This window comes from Python bivittatus, unplaced genomic scaffold (genome assembly GCF_059951505.1).
Source record: "Python bivittatus isolate LINGU-HERP-01145 unplaced genomic scaffold, Pbiv_v1 ctg000310_np1212, whole genome shotgun sequence".
Lineage (NCBI taxonomy): Eukaryota > Metazoa > Chordata > Lepidosauria > Squamata > Pythonidae > Python > Python bivittatus.
The window spans coordinates 1,923,602-1,940,677 of NW_028277054.1; the positions used below are offsets into that span (position 1 = coordinate 1,923,602).

General features: G+C 54.9%; 1 protein-coding gene across 1 annotated transcript; it reads right to left on the reverse strand.

Annotated features, from left to right (window-relative positions):
• Positions 1-3,697: 3,697 nt before the first annotated feature.
• Positions 3,698-12,018, reverse strand: SIX5 (SIX homeobox 5). Its single transcript, XM_088139776.1, has 3 exons — positions 11,187-12,018; positions 7,707-8,989; positions 3,698-6,720 (listed from the first exon to the last, which is right to left on the reverse strand). The coding sequence occupies exons 1-3, from the start codon at positions 11,981-11,983 to the stop codon at positions 6,113-6,115; spliced, it is 2,688 nt and encodes an 895-aa protein (XP_087995902.1). The 5' UTR covers positions 11,984-12,018; the 3' UTR covers positions 3,698-6,112.
• Between the last annotated feature and the right edge of the window lie 5,058 nt (positions 12,019-17,076).

Here is a 17,076-nt window from a genome sequence, read left to right on the forward strand (position 1 = left end):
CCCATGCAGAGATCATGTTTCGGTCCAAGCCGGCGGCTATTCACAAGACAAATAACCTGTTGCACCGCAAATAACGAGGCTTTCGCAGCTGCAGGCGAAAGGAATACCCATTACAAGCTGGAAGGCAAAGCCTTGACGGAGTGATTTCCCCAGATGCACTGGAACAGAAGCGTCAATCTTTCCTGCCAAACAAGACTGTATTCCAGTGTTTCTCAAACCGTGGCAACTTTAAGATGCCTGGACTCCAACTCCCAGAATTCCCCAGCCAGCCTTGGCTGGCTGGGGAATTCTGGGAGTTGAAGTCCAGGCATCTTAAAGTTGCCACGGTTTGAGAAACACTGCTGTATTCTATTAAATGGCTCATGATGGTATATCTACAAGATCTCAACTCTCCGCATGATGGATCCTCCTGTCCCCTGCTGTGGCTTACTGGCTGTCATTGCTCGATGCTCAGTTGGGACCCCGAGCCTCCCTTGGTGGGCTGTTCTCCTCTTCCTCGTTCAGTGAAAACCAGCAGTGTTTCTTGGAAAGTATCTGCAACCTTGTTTCTCCAGCGTTTCCAGCACACAGAAGCCAATCTTTCTGAAGGATGGCAAGTGGCCAGGGGCGTCTGCAGCAGGTGGTCCAAAAAGTCAAGACGGGCCACGGCGGTGCACTCAAGCTTCACTTTTCGGACCACCTCCTGCAGACCCGCTTCCAAGGGGCTGTTTCTGGAACATCACTCAACCAGGAAGTATGAGTTTATTTAGAACAAGGTACCATTTGAAAAAGGACAAATAAGGAAATTCTGCAACTTTTGCATTTCTTTGGGGGGGGGGGGAACGGTCTCGCTGGCACACTCCTTTTCTTTGGTCCTGGAGCGTGCTTTCTAGGACTGCTGAAACTATCCTGCAGGAAACCATCTTAAATGTGACATTTCCAGCTTTAAGGACCCGAAAACGTGCTTTCCAGATTTTATTTTCTTTGAAGCCACAGGTTGTTCCATTAGGCTGAATTTGGCACCTGGTACTGTTGAGTGCAACAGAGGAGGAGTGAGCATTACATCGGCTGCCTTGAGCGGCCGAATGTAAGGTGGGATATTCATCTAGTGAACGTATCCATAATATTCCATACATAAATCCAGATCTGGTCTTGGTAGAGCACTTGATGTTGCTACTCACAGAGCCGTTGCAGTCTAAATCCAGATTTTCATTCTTACAGCAATTTACAAGCTGCTCTTCTTGCTGCATTGTTCATACCAGTGCAAGATTTAATCCCTACAAAGGGTTAATCTCACCTGAGATTCAATCTCAGTCCCTCCACCACCCCCTGCTGTATCTTTCAATACAAGGACCAGAAAACTCCCCCATGTGCTCCCACCCCAGACGGTATTACTTATGCAGCCGCCTAAGTAACACTATCCAACCTGGATTACCTTACTTCTTCCCAGCAACTCAATTCTCTGGGGAAAAACCGGCTTTGTTCTGGAGTTGAAGTCGCCCCACATTCACAAGCGCATTTTCCACAGGAAACTCCTGGGTTCTTCCCCATGCACTGGAGGGCTGCATGAATGACCATCTGTTCGAACTGGTGCAGTTCAGGGATGCAGCGGCTCCTATCTGGGGTGACTAACGCTTGTTTTTAACTTTTCAAAAAGACAAATTAAGAGCTAGGTCTATGTGAACCCTAACTGCAACTATCTCCAGAGATGTAGGTAGTCCTCGTCTTACAACCATTCATTTAACAACTGTTCAAAGTTATGACGGTGTTGAAAAAAGCAACTTACAACCAGTCCTCGCACTTATGACCATTGCAGCATCCCCGTGGTCAAAATTCGGGCAACTGGCAACCAGCATGCATTTATGATGGCTGCAGTATCCCGGGGTCATGTGACTGCCATTTGGGATCTTCTGAGGGGGCTTCCAACAAGCAAAGTTAATGGGGGAAGTTGGACTTGCTTAACGACCATGTGATTCGTTTAACAACTGTGGCAAAAAGGTGGTAAAATCAGGTGCAACTCACTTAACGACCACACCACTTAGCAACAGAAGTTCCAGTCCCAATTGTGATTGTAAGTCGAGGACTACCTGTATTTTGGGAGCCAAAAGCTGCACAATCTAGTTCTGACCTGGAATAACACTCAGGTTCTTGAAATCTGAGATGCTGGAAGAATAATTAGGATTATGGACAGAAACTAGTATTCGGAAGAGTGAATTAGGGTGAACTGGCCAAGTTTGTCACTGAATTCTTATGGGCAACGTTGCCTAAAGCCAAACTCTTTCCATTCTTGCCTTGAATCTTTATACAAATTAGCTTCTTGGGGTGGTCATGAAACATTCTTGGCTGTGCTGGCATTTTTAAAAAACTCCCAGCAAGCAAACTCAAATGGCTATTAGAGACAATTAGGTATTTATCCAATTGAAGGCATTTCCTTCAGGATTTCTTTGTGTTTTGCTTGCCAACCCCACCAATCCCTATGCAAAATAATACCTCGTATTTAACTTGCACTAAAGATATTATCATTACTAAATATTAACAGGAGGTGGGGGCCCATGGGGGTCAAAAAAGGCGAGAACTACCAACAGTTCCAGCCACCAAAAGCAATGCAAAGAGATTGTGGGACTTGTAGTCTCAACTGTCCAGTGTAGTGTTTCTCAACCTTGGGAACTTTAAGAGGTGTGGACTTCAACTCCCAGAATTCCCCAGCCAGCAGTGTTTCTCAACCTTGGGAACTTTAAGAGGTGTGGACTTCAACTCCCAGAATTCCCCAGCCAGCAGTGTTTCTCAACCTTGGGAACTTTAAGAGGTGTGGACTTCAACTCCCAGAATTCCCCAGCCAGCAGTGTTTCTCAACCTTGGGAACTTTAAGAGGTGTGGACTTCAACTCCCAGAATTCCCCAGCCAGCATGGCTGGCTGGGGAATTCTGGGAGTTGAAGTCCACACCTCTTAAAGTTCCCAAGGTTGAGAAACACTGCTCTAGAAGGCCTGGTGACTTATCCTGATTGTAAACTATACGCAATCTTGAAAATTTGGTTTAAGTATTGACAATTTAACCATCCTCAACTACGGAGACAAACTGCCTCATAAATCAGTGTATAATCTGAATTCACAATAGGATGAATATGCGCACAAAGTTTTAGGATAAAATATATATTTATATATATTTATATATATAAAATATATATAAAAGACACAAATAGACATAAAAAAACAACAAAGGAGAGATACAAAAATATCTTATAGAAATGATTGCTTCTCACAAACTGTGGGAAGAGATGTGATTCTGCAGTACCTGACCGGAGGGAGGACATACGTAGAGGAATTCCGATGCTATGTTGGGATACGCCAAGGAAAAGGTAGTGTTGGAAAAGACGACTGCTTTGCCGTACTGATGGAATTCATCTCAATATAGTGAATTGTGACGTTTCCCACTTTACAATAAAACCTATCTCAACTGCTAATTCCATCCAGCGATGGTTTCTGAACCGAGCGGACTTCAACTCAGTGAAAACCTTCGTAGTTACTAAGTGGTTCAAAAAGAGGGTGTTGTTTGCATGTACTTAAAAGAAAAAAAAAAATAACTCGAGCTACACATTTCTGCCCTGGAGGACTGGAACTAACGGCAATCTTTTTTAGCATGAGGGATAATGGAGAAATATACCCCATCATACTATTTAAAAACATTGTCTATGTCAGAACCTGGAACAGAGATGCATGTAAAAGACACGCTTCAAACGACCGCAGTGCTGTTTGCAATTCCGAAGGTATGTGCAAAAATGCGTAGCGGGAGAAAAAAACCACCTTGCGTCTACTGGACAAAGTGTACGCATAACCCTGTTTCACAACGGGAAGAATGCTTGCAAGAGTATACCCTTTAGGAGTGGGTACAAGAACTGGAAACGTGCATGAAATATTTCCTTTCAGGCCAAAGATGCAGAGGTGTCTGCATGGGCGGGTCAAAAAGGTCAAGATGGCGGCCTCATGTGATCAAAGCCCCACCCTTTTATGCAGGTAAAAGGGGCGGGGCTTTCATTGCATAGTTGCAGCTGCCATCCTTTCGACCCTCCCCCTCTGCAAATGCGTATACCGTATTGATGCTGAAGCAACTGAATAAAACGTTCAGTCGGTAAAGCGAGAATCAGATGAAAACAAAATTGGCTTCCGCTCATCCTTACCAAGTAGTAAAGGGCAAGAAAGCTGCAGAGCTCTGGGCTGTCTTATCTAGGTTAGTCCTGTCTGTGCTGACTCAAGGCAGCTCTCCAGGGTTCCCTCAAGAATTTTTCTCAGCTTTAGCTGGAGAAACCAGGATTTCAATCTGCAATTTTTCTCTGCAAAAGAATAAACGTCTCCAGTTTATACAAGGTGTTTTTGCTTGTAAAGAACATGGGCGCTCTCTTTTTAAAAAGCAGGCTGTTTCTGGAGGACATGTAAAAAGGTAGCCTATTATAACTGCATGTTTGATGTGAGGTTATTCCATTAGGGAAGCATTTTTCAACCTTGGCCACTTAGAGATGTGTGGACTTCAACTCCCAGAATTGTGGGAGTTGAAGTCCACACATCTGTAAGTGGCCGCATTTGAAAAACACTGCATTAAGGCTTGACTCCCCCACACCTGTCCATATATGACATCTTTAATCTACAGTAAATTCCAAATTCATTTTATGACTGGGATAGCTTCAGTACTTAAAATCCATTCTCATGGGTCACTCAACTTCTTAAGATTTCATAAACACTGTTATGAATGTAGTGTGAAAAAATGGTACTCTTTTTCCTTTTATCCACATGACAGAAACTCAAATATACCGGTAGGAGAGTTGTAACTTAAGGTACGGGGAAATGTGTTTTTATAAGACCTTTCTTTTAGAAGCAGATTTTGTGTGTATTTTTTTCCCCCGTGCCTTGGAGAAATCAAGACTGCTGGCCTGAGGATTTAGAGGTGTTGCAAGGGAAGCAATACATTTTGGGGACCCTGGGGATGAACTCAAGTTTTGCAATAATGCTCAATTATTTTGGTCTTTCGGGCCATTCTCTCCACCCCGCGTGTACGTAGCACTGGTTGCCTTGGGCTCCCAAACCCAAAATAAAGAGATGTAACTAAATTTCATGTGGCTTAAGAAGCTAATTCTGTATCTAAAATCTATGTACCTTTTAACTATAGGGCCAACCTGTGCAGAATCCAATCCCGTTTCTTGCATTGTCCGTGGAGAGGACTGTCATGGTTAGCCCAACGTTTTCGTAGTTTCTCCTACCTTCGTTGAAAGCTCTCAAAATCTGTTCCGCAGACAAGGCACGCAGGCATACAGACCGGAGAGACATTCTAGCTGCCCTTTTCTGCCACAGAGAACTAGAGCTATTTCAGAACAGGGTTCTTTCAACTCCCTAAGATTGCACGCTCATGGCCCCAAACCGCCTCCTCCAACCTGGGATGCTCCAGATGCGTTTGCCTTCTTCCCCATCATTATCTCCACAGCGTCAGAGGGAGGACAGGGAAGGCTATCCTCCACACCACAAAAAAAAAGAGAACGAAAGCATGAAAGCTGGGAAGCTGGATAATTTCCCTGCCTCTCTAAAGTGGGATTTGGGATCACATTTGGTAGCCAGACCCCACCCCTAGCACCATGGGTGAGAGGAAAGGAAATATCGCTCTGGGCTAGAAGCTCTCCTTGCAGCAGGTGGGACATTCCCAGCTTTCCAAGTTGTATGGTGACTTTGAACATACCAGAGGAGTATCTACCAGAAAGGAAGTTCAAAGAGGACCTGAAGAGAAACACCTGACCCTCAGGATGGAGAGCTGAAGCCCGCCCTCCTTTGCAGGTGAAGGAAGCAGCGTTTGCTATTCTGCCGACAGCCACACAGTGGCGCCCAGGTTTGCCGCCCCAGCAGTGGTCTGTCATGGTCAGCCTGAAGGGCGGTGGGGAGAACCGTCCCCGCGCTGTAGTGTTACCCCGTTCCTGTGCAAAGGTGGAACCGCAGCCCTGACGGGCAGGAGGCCTCACAGGGAAGCGTTTTCTCTTATCGAGGCACTTTGGGAACTCCCAAACTCACAGTTGCTCTGGGAAAGATCAGGAGCCCAAGAATTCTCAGTCTGAAGAACGTTGCCCGAGAAGGTGACGCTCCTCAGCGGTCCGAGTCTCACAGGTCCAGAGGCTCTTCCACCGGTACGGACTGCAGCTGGGTCAGCACTTTCTCATCCGAGTCGAGAGCTTCAGGACCCATGGCGTCATCTCCAGAAGCGTCCAGCAGAAGGCCCTCGCCCTCGGTGAGCCGGAGCTCCTCTACAGAGCCCTTCCCCATCTCAAACAGCCCCTCGGCGCTGTTCCCTTGAAGATCCATGCTAACCGGGCTGGACCACACCACCTGCTGCTGGGACACGGCCAGGGCCTCCGGCTGGGAGAAGCTGGGGAGAAGGCGGGCTTGGCTGGAGTCTGTCCCAAAGGCCACGTGGGCTGGCCCAGCAACGTCAGAAGTGGAAAGAGGGGAGACTTCAGAGGGCAGCACTGAGGGAACCCCCGGAAGCAATAAACCGTTCCCTTCAGGGCCCCCCAGAGCTGCTGGTGTGGCCACTGCGACCTCCTGCTTGGTGGGAAGAGTCCAGGTTGAGGCTGCTGGAGCAGAGAGGACAGGTGTCATCAGCAGGCCCGCTGGGAGGGTGGCCGTGAGGATGACCTTGCCTTGCTGTACGGCCATGCCAGCGACGATGGTGCCATTGCCGGTGGCTGGGTTGGCCAGGAGAATGTTACCTGGAGCAGAAAGACAGCAGAGAATCCCCCTAGGCCAAATTTCTACCGTTCCAACTCCCCATCACTCAGCCCCGGCGTCTCCCTCATCTCCGGATTTAGCCACAAACCATAAAGGAAGGAATGAGCTAACTGTTAAGGGAGGAGGAACGGCAACCTGGAACTCACAATAACCCCACCTTGATTTTGACTGGTATAAGACGAGCAGAGGAACTCTTGAGGGGGCAAAAAACAGACACCAGACAGTTTCCAGGAACACGTGTGTGTGTGCCTTTGAGCCAGTTTTTGACTCCTGGGGACCGCCCGGACAAGTCCCTGCAGATTTTGTGGTAAGATTTTGGAAGTGGTTCGCCCTGGCCTCCTCCTTCCCGGGGCTGAGAGCGCATGGCTGGCTTTGTGCCTAAGGCAGGACTAGAACTCACAATCTGCCAGTTTCTAGCTTGATGCCTTAACCACCAAACCAGCTCTCCTTCTTGTTGTAGGGTATGACAACAGAATCCTGAAAGCCCATCAGAATTTCTCACTACTTCATCTTACACCAAACAAAATGGGGGGGGGGTAATTTGAGTGCCTTTCTCACACTCTCTTCCTTGTCAGGACCAAGTTGCCATTTCTCCTCCTTTAATGGTTGGTCAGTTGGTTCCTTCCTTCCCTCCCTTCCTCCAGTCACTTCTACCTTCCTTTACACAAAGAGACTTTTGAAACGGCCACAATAGCAGCAACACCAGAGATGCCAGGAAGCAGACCGTGTTTGGTATATAAAGCCTGCATTCCTTGCCTTGCGGCCTCGATTTGGAAAATGTTGACTACGCTATATCGACACCTTTATTGTTAATTGTAGACTCCTAACGATAGCAATCTACCCTTCCAATTCTGAACTTTTCACTGTCGACTTTCCGGAGAATCCCTAATCTTTCTGTAAGGTCAGGAGAGGTCCTTGATTCTGGCTGCCACACGGCTCAGCCACTGCTGAAGCCATCGGTACGTACCTGGCGCTGTGCCTGGAAGCTGTAGTGCCGTGACGCCTACGCCAGTGTTGAGGAGATGGACGTTGTTCTGGCCGAGGCCTCCGGTGGCCACCGTGGCTTGCGGGGTCCCGGCCACGGGGCCCACCTTGATGGGGGCGGCGCTTGTCAGTATCTGGATGGGGTTGCCCACGCCCTGCTGCAGAGTCACCACCTGAGAGGTGGGCACCACCTGGGGCAAGGAGATAAGCTGGGAGCCTTGTGCCACCTGAGGAATGGAGACCAGCTGTGGAGGTGGAGCCCCGTGGGATACCGTATAGATCTGGGTGGGAGACACAGGCACCATCTGAGGGGGGGACAGCAACTGAGTTCCTGGAACTGGTTGGGACAGAGGGACAACCTGGGAAGGGGGTGATACCTGGGTGAGAGGGAGAAGGGATGGGGCAGAAACATGGAGGACCGTGGCCTGGGCTGCAGAGGACCCAGGGACAGAGAGCAGGGGTGTGGTGGTGACAGCAGGAGACAGGGCCGCTGGGGACCCCTGCCCGCTGCCCACTGCTGCCCCTGTCCCCTGGGAAGTGGGCAGAGCTTGACCCACAGGGATCAGTTTAGCAAGAGGGACAATCTGAGGACTGGTGGGGGCTGCCGGTTGAGGGGCTGCGGGCAACTGGGGGGCAGTGGGGCTTTCTTCATTTGAAGGAACGACTTGAGGCAAGGGCAGAGCAGCCAAGAGTGCCCCCTTGCGCCCGGAGAGGAGCGTGGAGGTATCTGGGAGAGACAGGAGGGGCGGAAGAGCTGCCCCCCGGCCATCCTCGGATTTCATTTCCACGCCAAACGCCAGCGGGTCAGCGGTTTCTGACTTCACCTCTCCCTGGAGGGCAGCTGGGCTGAGGATGACTGTGGCTGGCGAGAGGCTCTCCTGGGGGGCTTTGCTGATCTCCTGGTTGTTGGGGGCCTTGGGGCTCAGCAGACTGGTGGAGCCGTTCAGGAGGATGGGCGGGCTGGGTGCTGCCACGGGACTGAGGGTGATGGTTTGGTTCTCCCCTAGAGTCAACCCGTTGAGGATGACCCCTCCGGTGGGAGTCTGGATCACAGAGCCCCCATTAAGGAGCATGGTGGGGGGAGAGCTAGCGGTGATGAAGTTCCCATTCAGGAGGATGGAAGAGGCACTGGAGCAGGCAGCTGGCAGGAACAGGCTGCTGGGGGCGGAGACCCCTTCGTGGCTGGTGGACAGTCCCCCAGCTGCTTCCGTTTCTTCAGGACCGTGGCTGGACTCGTCCTCCGTGCTGGGGTTCCCATCAGATTCACTGTAGGAGAGATCAAACAGTGAATCCCCGAAGAGTGATGGGGTACAGGCTGCACCACCAAGAAAATCCTCAAGGAGAGACAACCTTCAACCTCTCTACCGCTCCCCGAATTCATGCCACCACTTAGGACTTCAAGTGGGGGACCCCACTTAGGGATCCCCATTCCTCCGGGCCAGGACAAGCTACTAGCTCTCTTCCTACAACTTTCTTTAGGAGGTGAGGAGCACATGCACAGGGGGGCCCTATCTCCATCCGATCCAGCACCCAGCTTCCTCCCTAGAGTCAATCGCCTCTCTTTATCAAGCTCATAAGCATGAACTTTTCTGGGAATGACGGAAGGTGAGATCCAATTTCCTTGGATACTACCAAGGCTTGGCGTGAACTTATATATATTTCCCCCCCCCCAGCCCCCCTGCACTGCAGGGGCCATGGTAGTAGTGCAGATGGAGGATGGAATTTCCAGCCCCTTCTTTCTGACGTGTGAAATCTTAACCCTGGGTGAGTAAACCACCATTCTATGTTCCTAGAGCATGGTGCACCCAAATGAATCCTTGGATGGCTTCACGTGATTCCCACCTGCAACCTGTTAAGCTAATGACCAGGTTCCCATAGGACACTCAACCACGGCCTACCCAGCTTCCTTTAGGCTTACTCTAGAGCAGTGTTCCTCAACCTCGGCAACTTGAAGACGGGTGGACTTCAACTCCCAGAATTCCCCAGCCAGCCATGCTGGCTGGGGAATTCTGGGAGTTGAAGTCCACCCGTCTTCAAGTTGCCGAGGTTGAGGAACACTGCTCAGAGGGTTGGGCGAACCCAGCCAATGTTTGTAAGGATTCCCAACCCTTGCAGAAAGGGCGGGGCTCGGCCAGCTATCTCTGGCGAGGAGATGGTTCTGGTCTCCACCCTTGCCCTGGGAAGGGAGGAGACCAGGAGAACAAGGCCGGGAAATTCAACGCCTGGGATTCAGATTTCACAACAAAGGGGAAGAACCCCTTCCACGTTGTGGCTGCTCAAGACAGCTGAGGCAGGGCTCCAGCTTGGGAAAAAGAGGGACACGGTGGAGTGGGAAAGCAGCGGCAGCTGCAGGAACATCTGGAACAGCCAGCCTGGCCCTGCTCCATCCCACCTCCCTTGAAGGGATGGGGACAAAGGAATGCACTGGAACGTTCTCCCACTTGAGCGACTTCTATCGTTGGTTTGCGGAGGGCTGGGGAACCTTCAGGTGGTCCTCCTAAACCTTCTCCAAAGCTAGAAGAGATACCACCTCCCCAGAGATTCATGGCCTTTCACGATGGGGCAGTGAGACCAAGGAGCTCAGGAGGGCGTTTCATACGGCCCCTAATTCCATCTTGACAGGCTCATCCTCCAGTCCCCAAGGTACCACCGGAGTCTCTGCAAGCCCCTGGTTGGCCTCCCGGGGTTCTCCATGTCTCTTGCCTTTTTTTGCACATTCAGAAAGTTCTGATAACGCCAAAGAAGCGGGAGCCAGCGGGCACATGCGCCTCCAGCAGTGCCCGGGCTCCCCACGATGATTTGGGAACCCAGAGAAATGAAGCTGGGGACGGGAGAGACCGTGGCTTCCTTCGTGACCGTGCTTGCCAGCTCAGGGCAAGGTCAGAGCGAGGGAGGGCTAGAAAGGAGGATTCTGTGCAGGCGGGGGGCCTTTGGGTGCGCGGGAGATTTGCACCTGGCCAGGTTCTTGCACAGCAGCCATTTTGTGAGCGGGCAAGACCTCCAACACCCACATGGCATCCCCCCAATCCCAAGGGTGCCCCCCAGCGCAAAATCGGCTGGGGCTGCAGGTGGAATCCCCCGACTCAAGGCCGGTCCGCCGCTCGGTGGCTCGCTTGCAGGGGGAGGGGGCTGCTTGGACTCAGGCCTGCCGGGGCTGGCTTTACCCACCAGATCCAGGCTTTTAGGGCTGCCTCCCCCATCCCGTTTTGGGGCAGAGTTGGCAAGACTTGGAGCCCCACCGCCTCTGGGGATTACGGGGAGCGGCATCCCAGGCCCTCGGAAGGCCGTCCCACCCGCGGCAGCCCGCTAACTCTGCATCCGAGACGGGCCCGATAGCCTGCGCCCGCCCGCGGAGGCTCTGCTCAGCCGTGCCCGGGGCGCCCGCGGCGGCAGAAGCGTCTTCCGGCGGCCGCAGCAAAGCGGGCCCTCTGGGCATGCACGGAGCGCGCCCGCTTTCGCTCACCTCTTGCTGGGCGTGCCGGCGCCGCCGCCGCCCCCGCCGCCGCCGCCGCCGCTGCGGTCCCGCTGCCGGCGGTTCTTGAACCAGTTGCTGACCTGCGTGAGCGAGAGGCCGGTGTCGCGGGCCAGGCGGCGCTTCTGCTCGGGGCTGGGGTAGCGGCTGCGGCCGTAGGAGTCGCGCAGCGCGGCGCGGGAGCGGCGCTTGAAGCAGTAGACGGTCTCCTCGCCGTCCCAGATGGTGCTGGGCAGCGGGAACTTCTTGCGCAGCCGGTACTTGTCGACGGCGCCCAGCGCCCGGCCGCGCGCCGCCTCGGCCTCCCGGTAGCGCGCGCGCAGGTAGAGGTCCTGCAGGAAGGGGTGGTGGGGCGCGCCGAAGGGCCGGCTCTGCAGCAGGCGGTACAGCTCGGCGAAGTCGCCCCGCTGGAAGGCCAGCAGCGCCCGCGCCTTGGCCAGGCTCTCGCCCGCCTGCGCCTCCAGGCGGGGCGCCTCGTCGGCCGGCAGCGAGCCCAGGAAGCGCCCCAGCCGGCCCGGGTCGCCCGCCTGCAGCAGCGCTTCGCACACGCACGAGACCTGCTCGGCCGAGAAGCGCGGCGGGCGGGCGGCCGCCGCCGGAGCCGCCGGAGCCGGAGCCGCGGGAGCCGCCCCCGCGCCGGGCTCTCGGCCGGGCGGCGCCGGGGAGGACGGGGCGGGCGCCGAAGTTGGCAGAACTTTGCGCGCCTCGGCGGCGCCGCCGGGCTCCGGCGCCCCCGCGGGTGGGCCGCGGCCGGGAGGCTCCGCGGGCTCCGCGGGGAAGGAGGCCATGTTCGGGCGCGGAGTCCGGCCCCCCCGCCTGCCCGCCTCCCTCCCTCCCTCCCTCCGGCCCTGCCTCCCTCCGGCCGGCCGGCCCCCTCCCCGTCCGGCCCCTCGCCCTAGCCGCGCGCGTCTCCTCCCCCTCGGCCGCGCCGCCCGCCCCGCATTCTCCAGGCGCGGGCGAGCCTCCAACTCCCTCCCGCGGCTCTCCCGAGCCCGCCCGCCCGGCCGCCCCTCCAACTTTCCTCTCCTCCTTCCTTCCTCCTTCCTCCTCCGGGCTCGCGGCTCCTCCTCCTCCGCGACCAGCGCGCTCCCCCGCCCGGCGCGCCGCCGCCGCCGCCCCCCGCCGCCGCCGCCCCCCGCCGCCCCTCCCGCGACCCGCGGAGCTCGCCGCCCGCGACGGCGCTTCCCTCCGCGAGCCGCGCAGCCCCGCCGGAGCGGCCCTCTCCGCGCGAAGTTGCCTCCGGCCGGCGGGCGGCCCCTCCCGGCCGGGAAGCCCGCTTGGGTCGCGGCGGTCGGGCCCTGGAGCAACGCCCCCCCAGGAAGCGAAGGGGCGCGGGGCGACCGGCACGAGTTGCCGGAGCCGAAGCCCCCGGGGCCCGCGGGGTCTGAGGACGAACCCGGACCTGGGACTGCCCCGTCCTGGACTTCAGCTCCCGTAAACCTCAGCCGGGGGGCGCGGAGACAAAGGCCGACCCGTCTGGGGGCCGGCGGGGAGGGCTGCCCTGCCCCGTGCGGCGGCGGCAGCGGCGGCAGCGGCAGCCGCCCTCCGATCGAGGCGGCCGGCGCCCCGTTGGCGGCCCTTCCCGGCCGGGCAGGAGCGGGTCCGGGCTGCCTCGCCCCGAGCGACGTGGCTCCGCGGCCAGAACCTCCCCATCCTGGTTAGCGCTTTACCCAGGCTTCTCTTGGCCGGTCTCGCCGCCCCAGGCAAACCAGCCCCCCCGCCCCACCCCCGCCTGCAGCATCAAGGGGGACTGACTGGAGAGGACAGCTTCCTCTGCCCCACTCAGAGGGAACGGGGGTGGGGGGTGGGCGTTGGGGGCTGTCGTCCCATGCACTTGGAGGGCCTCGGGTTGGGGAAGGCCGCTGTAGCTGGCCGTGAAAAACAGGTGCAAACGCCTTGCACGCTTCCGGTGTGATCCAGAGAGGCAGCCATTGAGGGCAAGAGCCGCCAGGGCCTGAGTCTTGCCCGCCCTGCGTCACTCTGCCCCAACCGTGCGATCTGCCCAGGGCCTCCCCTCAATGGGGCACCAGGCGGAGGAGGGCGGGAGGGGCATTCTTGGCTCTGGCCTCCCCAGGAGAGGGCGGCCAGGTTGGGGCCCACTTGGGCGCCATCAGAAAGTCAAGGACAGCGGCCTGCCTTGAGTTCCCTTGATCAGGGTTTTACTGTTCTCTGTATTCCTTTTATTGATTGCGTCTGCCCCGGAGAGCTGTTGAGATAAGGAGGTTGTAAATCCTACCATAATACAACAACCCAATAATACTGTAAAGTGAGGGGTGGGGACTCTTCTGGGCTGAGCCTGAAAGCACTAACTTTGTGGAACTGTGACCCTCGAATAACACCTGAGTTTGTGTGATGCCCCCCTGCCCCGGGAGTGGGGAAGAAGTCAATATGTCACTGATGCCAATTAAATGTTAAGCTGTAGATTGCAGGGGTGCTCTAACATTGTGGTCCTCTTGAATCTACCTAGGCAAACCAAGGCTGGTAGGTGAGTGATAAGTGAACTGCCGCCCCCTGAAACCGGGAGACCTTGAGTTCTAATCCTACCTTAGGCACGAAGCCAACTGGGTGACCTTGAGCTAGCCACGCACTCTCAGCCCTAGGAAGGAGGCTGTGGCAAGCCACTTCTGAAAAACCTTGCCAAGAAAGCTGCAGGGACTAGTCCAGGCAGTCGCCCGGAGTCAAGACTGACTCAAAGGCGTGTGCGTACATGCGCGCACATGCACACACCAGTCCTCTCTCAGTTCTCTCCTCTGGCTGGCTATGCTTCTCCTTGTAGTTGGACTAGGAGTGGGCAGCAGGGACCAGGGCGATAAGGAGAAGGAAATCGAGCCTCATCACCCCAGCTGGAGCTTAGATTTTCCATTTTTTCCCCTTTGGGGGTGAATTCTGAGGATATTCTTTGTTTTGGAATGATTTTAGCACAGCATCAGTTTTGGTGCTAGCAAATGCGGTTCCCGTTTTCATAATGTGGGACTGGCCGTCAGTATCGCTTGTTCCTCCTCATTAAGGTCTAGGAGAGCCAACTGTGCAGTTGTGCTTCCTACCAGATAAGAACCAGTGCACACATCTGGTGGTTTTCCCTCCCTTTAATCCCCTTGCTTGATGAAGAGTTCTGAGAAACTTGAACATCTGCAACTGTTATATAACTTGGCCCAATCCAGGTGTTGCTTTGAAGAGGGAATGCTAGGGTGGCCTGCCATGCCCAGAACAGACACTAGGGGACGCTGTTGGCCATGCACGTTGGGTTAATGGCGAATTCTAAGGGGGGGAGGGTTTACTTAGAAACATTGAAAAAACAAAGCCAAACGTGCTTAACATCTATAGGTAACAAGTCCTATTTCCAGATAAGAAATTCCAGTAGTATGTTGGATATCCAGGCTGGGGTAGAAATGGGGCAGGGGGGCTAATCTATTTTAAAATCAGGCATCTGGGAGCACTTTTTCTGACTAACCAATTTGATTAGAAATTTCTGTGAACTCTCTGCCCTTTAATAAAAGTCTCCCAGAGCTTCTCTAAGGAGGGATGAATAGGGACCCAGCGCAGCGATCCCAGAGAGAAGCAGGTTGGGAAAGGGTTGGTGCTCCCTTAAGCTGATTCACCCAGCAAACTAAGGAAGGGACGGGCAACCGGTGCTAGTTGGGAGGTGCATCTCGGCCTCTGGATCTTCTGGAGACCAAGGGTGGCTGTCCGTTGACTCAGCGAGATCATTAGGGCGCAACGGTTGGCCCTTTTTTCGGAACGGGGGGCTGGGGGGGCTAGGAAGAGGAGACTCCTGGGAAGCAGACGGCTCCCTTCCCCCTCATCCTTAACCCCCCTCCCCAAACAGCCCCAAATTCTGCTGTGGAAACAAAGGCCTTTTGCCACTGGATTTCAGCAACATGATCCAGGGCTGCCGATGCGTGGTGGGTTTCCCAGGCCTGATTTAGCTAGGATCTGACCACTGGCTAACCCCTCCAGCTCCTGTTCCAAACCCACCGTGGGCTAGATGCCCGCAGTAAATCAAAACCCAAGACACAACGTGTGAAACCGGCCACGCAAACTTATCATCCGCAAATTGATTAGCTTTCTCTCCCACCTTTCGCTCAGGGCTGTGCGCTTGGCGTTTCCTCCTCCTGTTTCTCCCCGCAACAACAACCCTGCGAGACAGGTTGGCTGAGAGTTCCCAAGACTTCTTCTATGGCTGAGGTGGGGTGTGAGCCGGGTCTCTCCAGTGCCAATCCCACCCCGGGACCACTGCGCCCGTCTGCCTCTCAAGTTAACCGGCAGGAGCAATCGGATCTGCTCAGACCCTGATCCCAACTGGATCAGCTCAGGTGATCAGATGTGTAAGGAGGAGACTCCCTATGGACAGGACAGGGTCAAAAAGGTCAATATGGCGGCCACAACGGTGTGATTGAAGCCCGCAATGTGCATAAGAAATGAAGCCCTTCAATCACACTGCTGCAGCCGCCATCTTGACTTTTCTGACCCCGCCCTGTGGACACCTCTGCTCCTGATAAAACCGACCGCCCTTCCCTGAGAAACCCAGCTATGAAACGTTTGCAATTTGGCCTTTGCTGCCTGCAGAGGCAGCCGGGTGCACGGTGCGCTGGAGGGTCCCCGCTGGGGAGGGTCAACTCAGCGCGCAGATCTCTGGGCCCGGAGCAAGGCCATCGACATCCACGGGGGCAGGAGGATGGACAGGGAGGCCAAGAACCCGTCGCAAGCCATTCCCAGCCAGCCAAAAAGGGCTGGCTGCTCCGTCTCTCCAGGAATGTTTCTGTTCTAAACTTAGCTCAGAGGAGACTGGCCAGAAGCGGCTGGGGGGGCGCTTTCCAGCCAGCTGACTAGTGCCCCCGTCACAGCAGGGGGCTGGGGGGGCCTTAAGGGCACTACCTCCAGCAGACGAAGCCCCCCTCAGATGCCCTCAAGGCCTGGATGGGCGGGGGAGAATCCCCCCGCCCAACTCTCTCCCCCGTTGATGTCCTGATCCCTCCTGGGATCCCCAACGGGTGTTGGTGAGCCTGCGTCCAGCGGTTCTGCACATCTGCCTTTGCCCTTCAGTTGAAATTCCAGCATTTCACGCTGCTCCGACCATCTCGACCCCTTCCCACCCCTTTTGCTGACTTCTGCGGCCCAAATACAGGGCTTCCTGTATTTTTTCACAAGGAGAAGGCAGTCTTATTTGCAGAAACCCTTTTAAGAATAGGGCTGGTCAGGTCAGGTCAAACCATCCATGTGTGAATGAGTTACCCTAGCAAGGAATGGTTTGAGCATGATCTGCGACAAGGCTGGCCATTCAGAATCAAAGTGGCTTTTTAATTAAGGCTGTGCGTCGTACCGACGGATCACCTGCCTCCATCCGTGTGCAGGAAAACACTGCTGTTACTCACGGAACGTGGCTCGTAGGATTTAAACCGAAACCAGTCACCGTCTTTACTGTTGAATGTAAAGCAGAGATGTCCGATCTGCAGTTAGCGGCTGGGAACACAAACAGGAGGGGAGGATGTGTGACTGGAAAGTCTTTTCACAATGTTCCCAATTCGTATTTAGTAGCGATTCTTTTATCTTTCCCTTACTCTCATTTGCACTTTCTGCTTTCAACAGTAAGATCTCCAGTGGGGGGGGAAAAAGATTTTTAAAAAATCCTCCTACTCTGAATGTGGAAGGTGAAAAGGTGAGCGGCGGCAAAGTTGACACCAACATGGTGGGAGAAGTAATCATTTGAAATTCAGTGTTGCCTGTGTGCTCACAGCTGCAACAGTGCACTGGGGTGGATTCTGGCCACACCCACGTGGCCCTGCCACCGCTCTCTTGGCGAACCCCTTCTCCCCACGGCTGGTGGAAGAAGAAACACGCTTTGCGCGGTTTATGCTTTCTCGAGCCGCTGGAACTGTCCTGT

Excerpts from the sequence above, each read along its gene's own strand:
- SIX5 (XM_088139776.1), bottom strand. The coding sequence starts at position 11,983 with ATGGCCTCCTTCCCCGCGGAGCCCGCGGAGCCTCCCGGCCGCGGCCCA. Across the intron at positions 8,990-11,186 it reads GCCGGCACGCCCAGCAAGAG|TGAATCTGATGGGAACCCCA; the intron begins GTGAGCGAAAGC and ends TCTCTCCTACAG. Across the intron at positions 6,721-7,706 it reads GCTTCCAGGCACAGCGCCAG|GTAACATTCTCCTGGCCAAC; the intron begins GTACGTACCGAT and ends TTTCTGCTCCAG.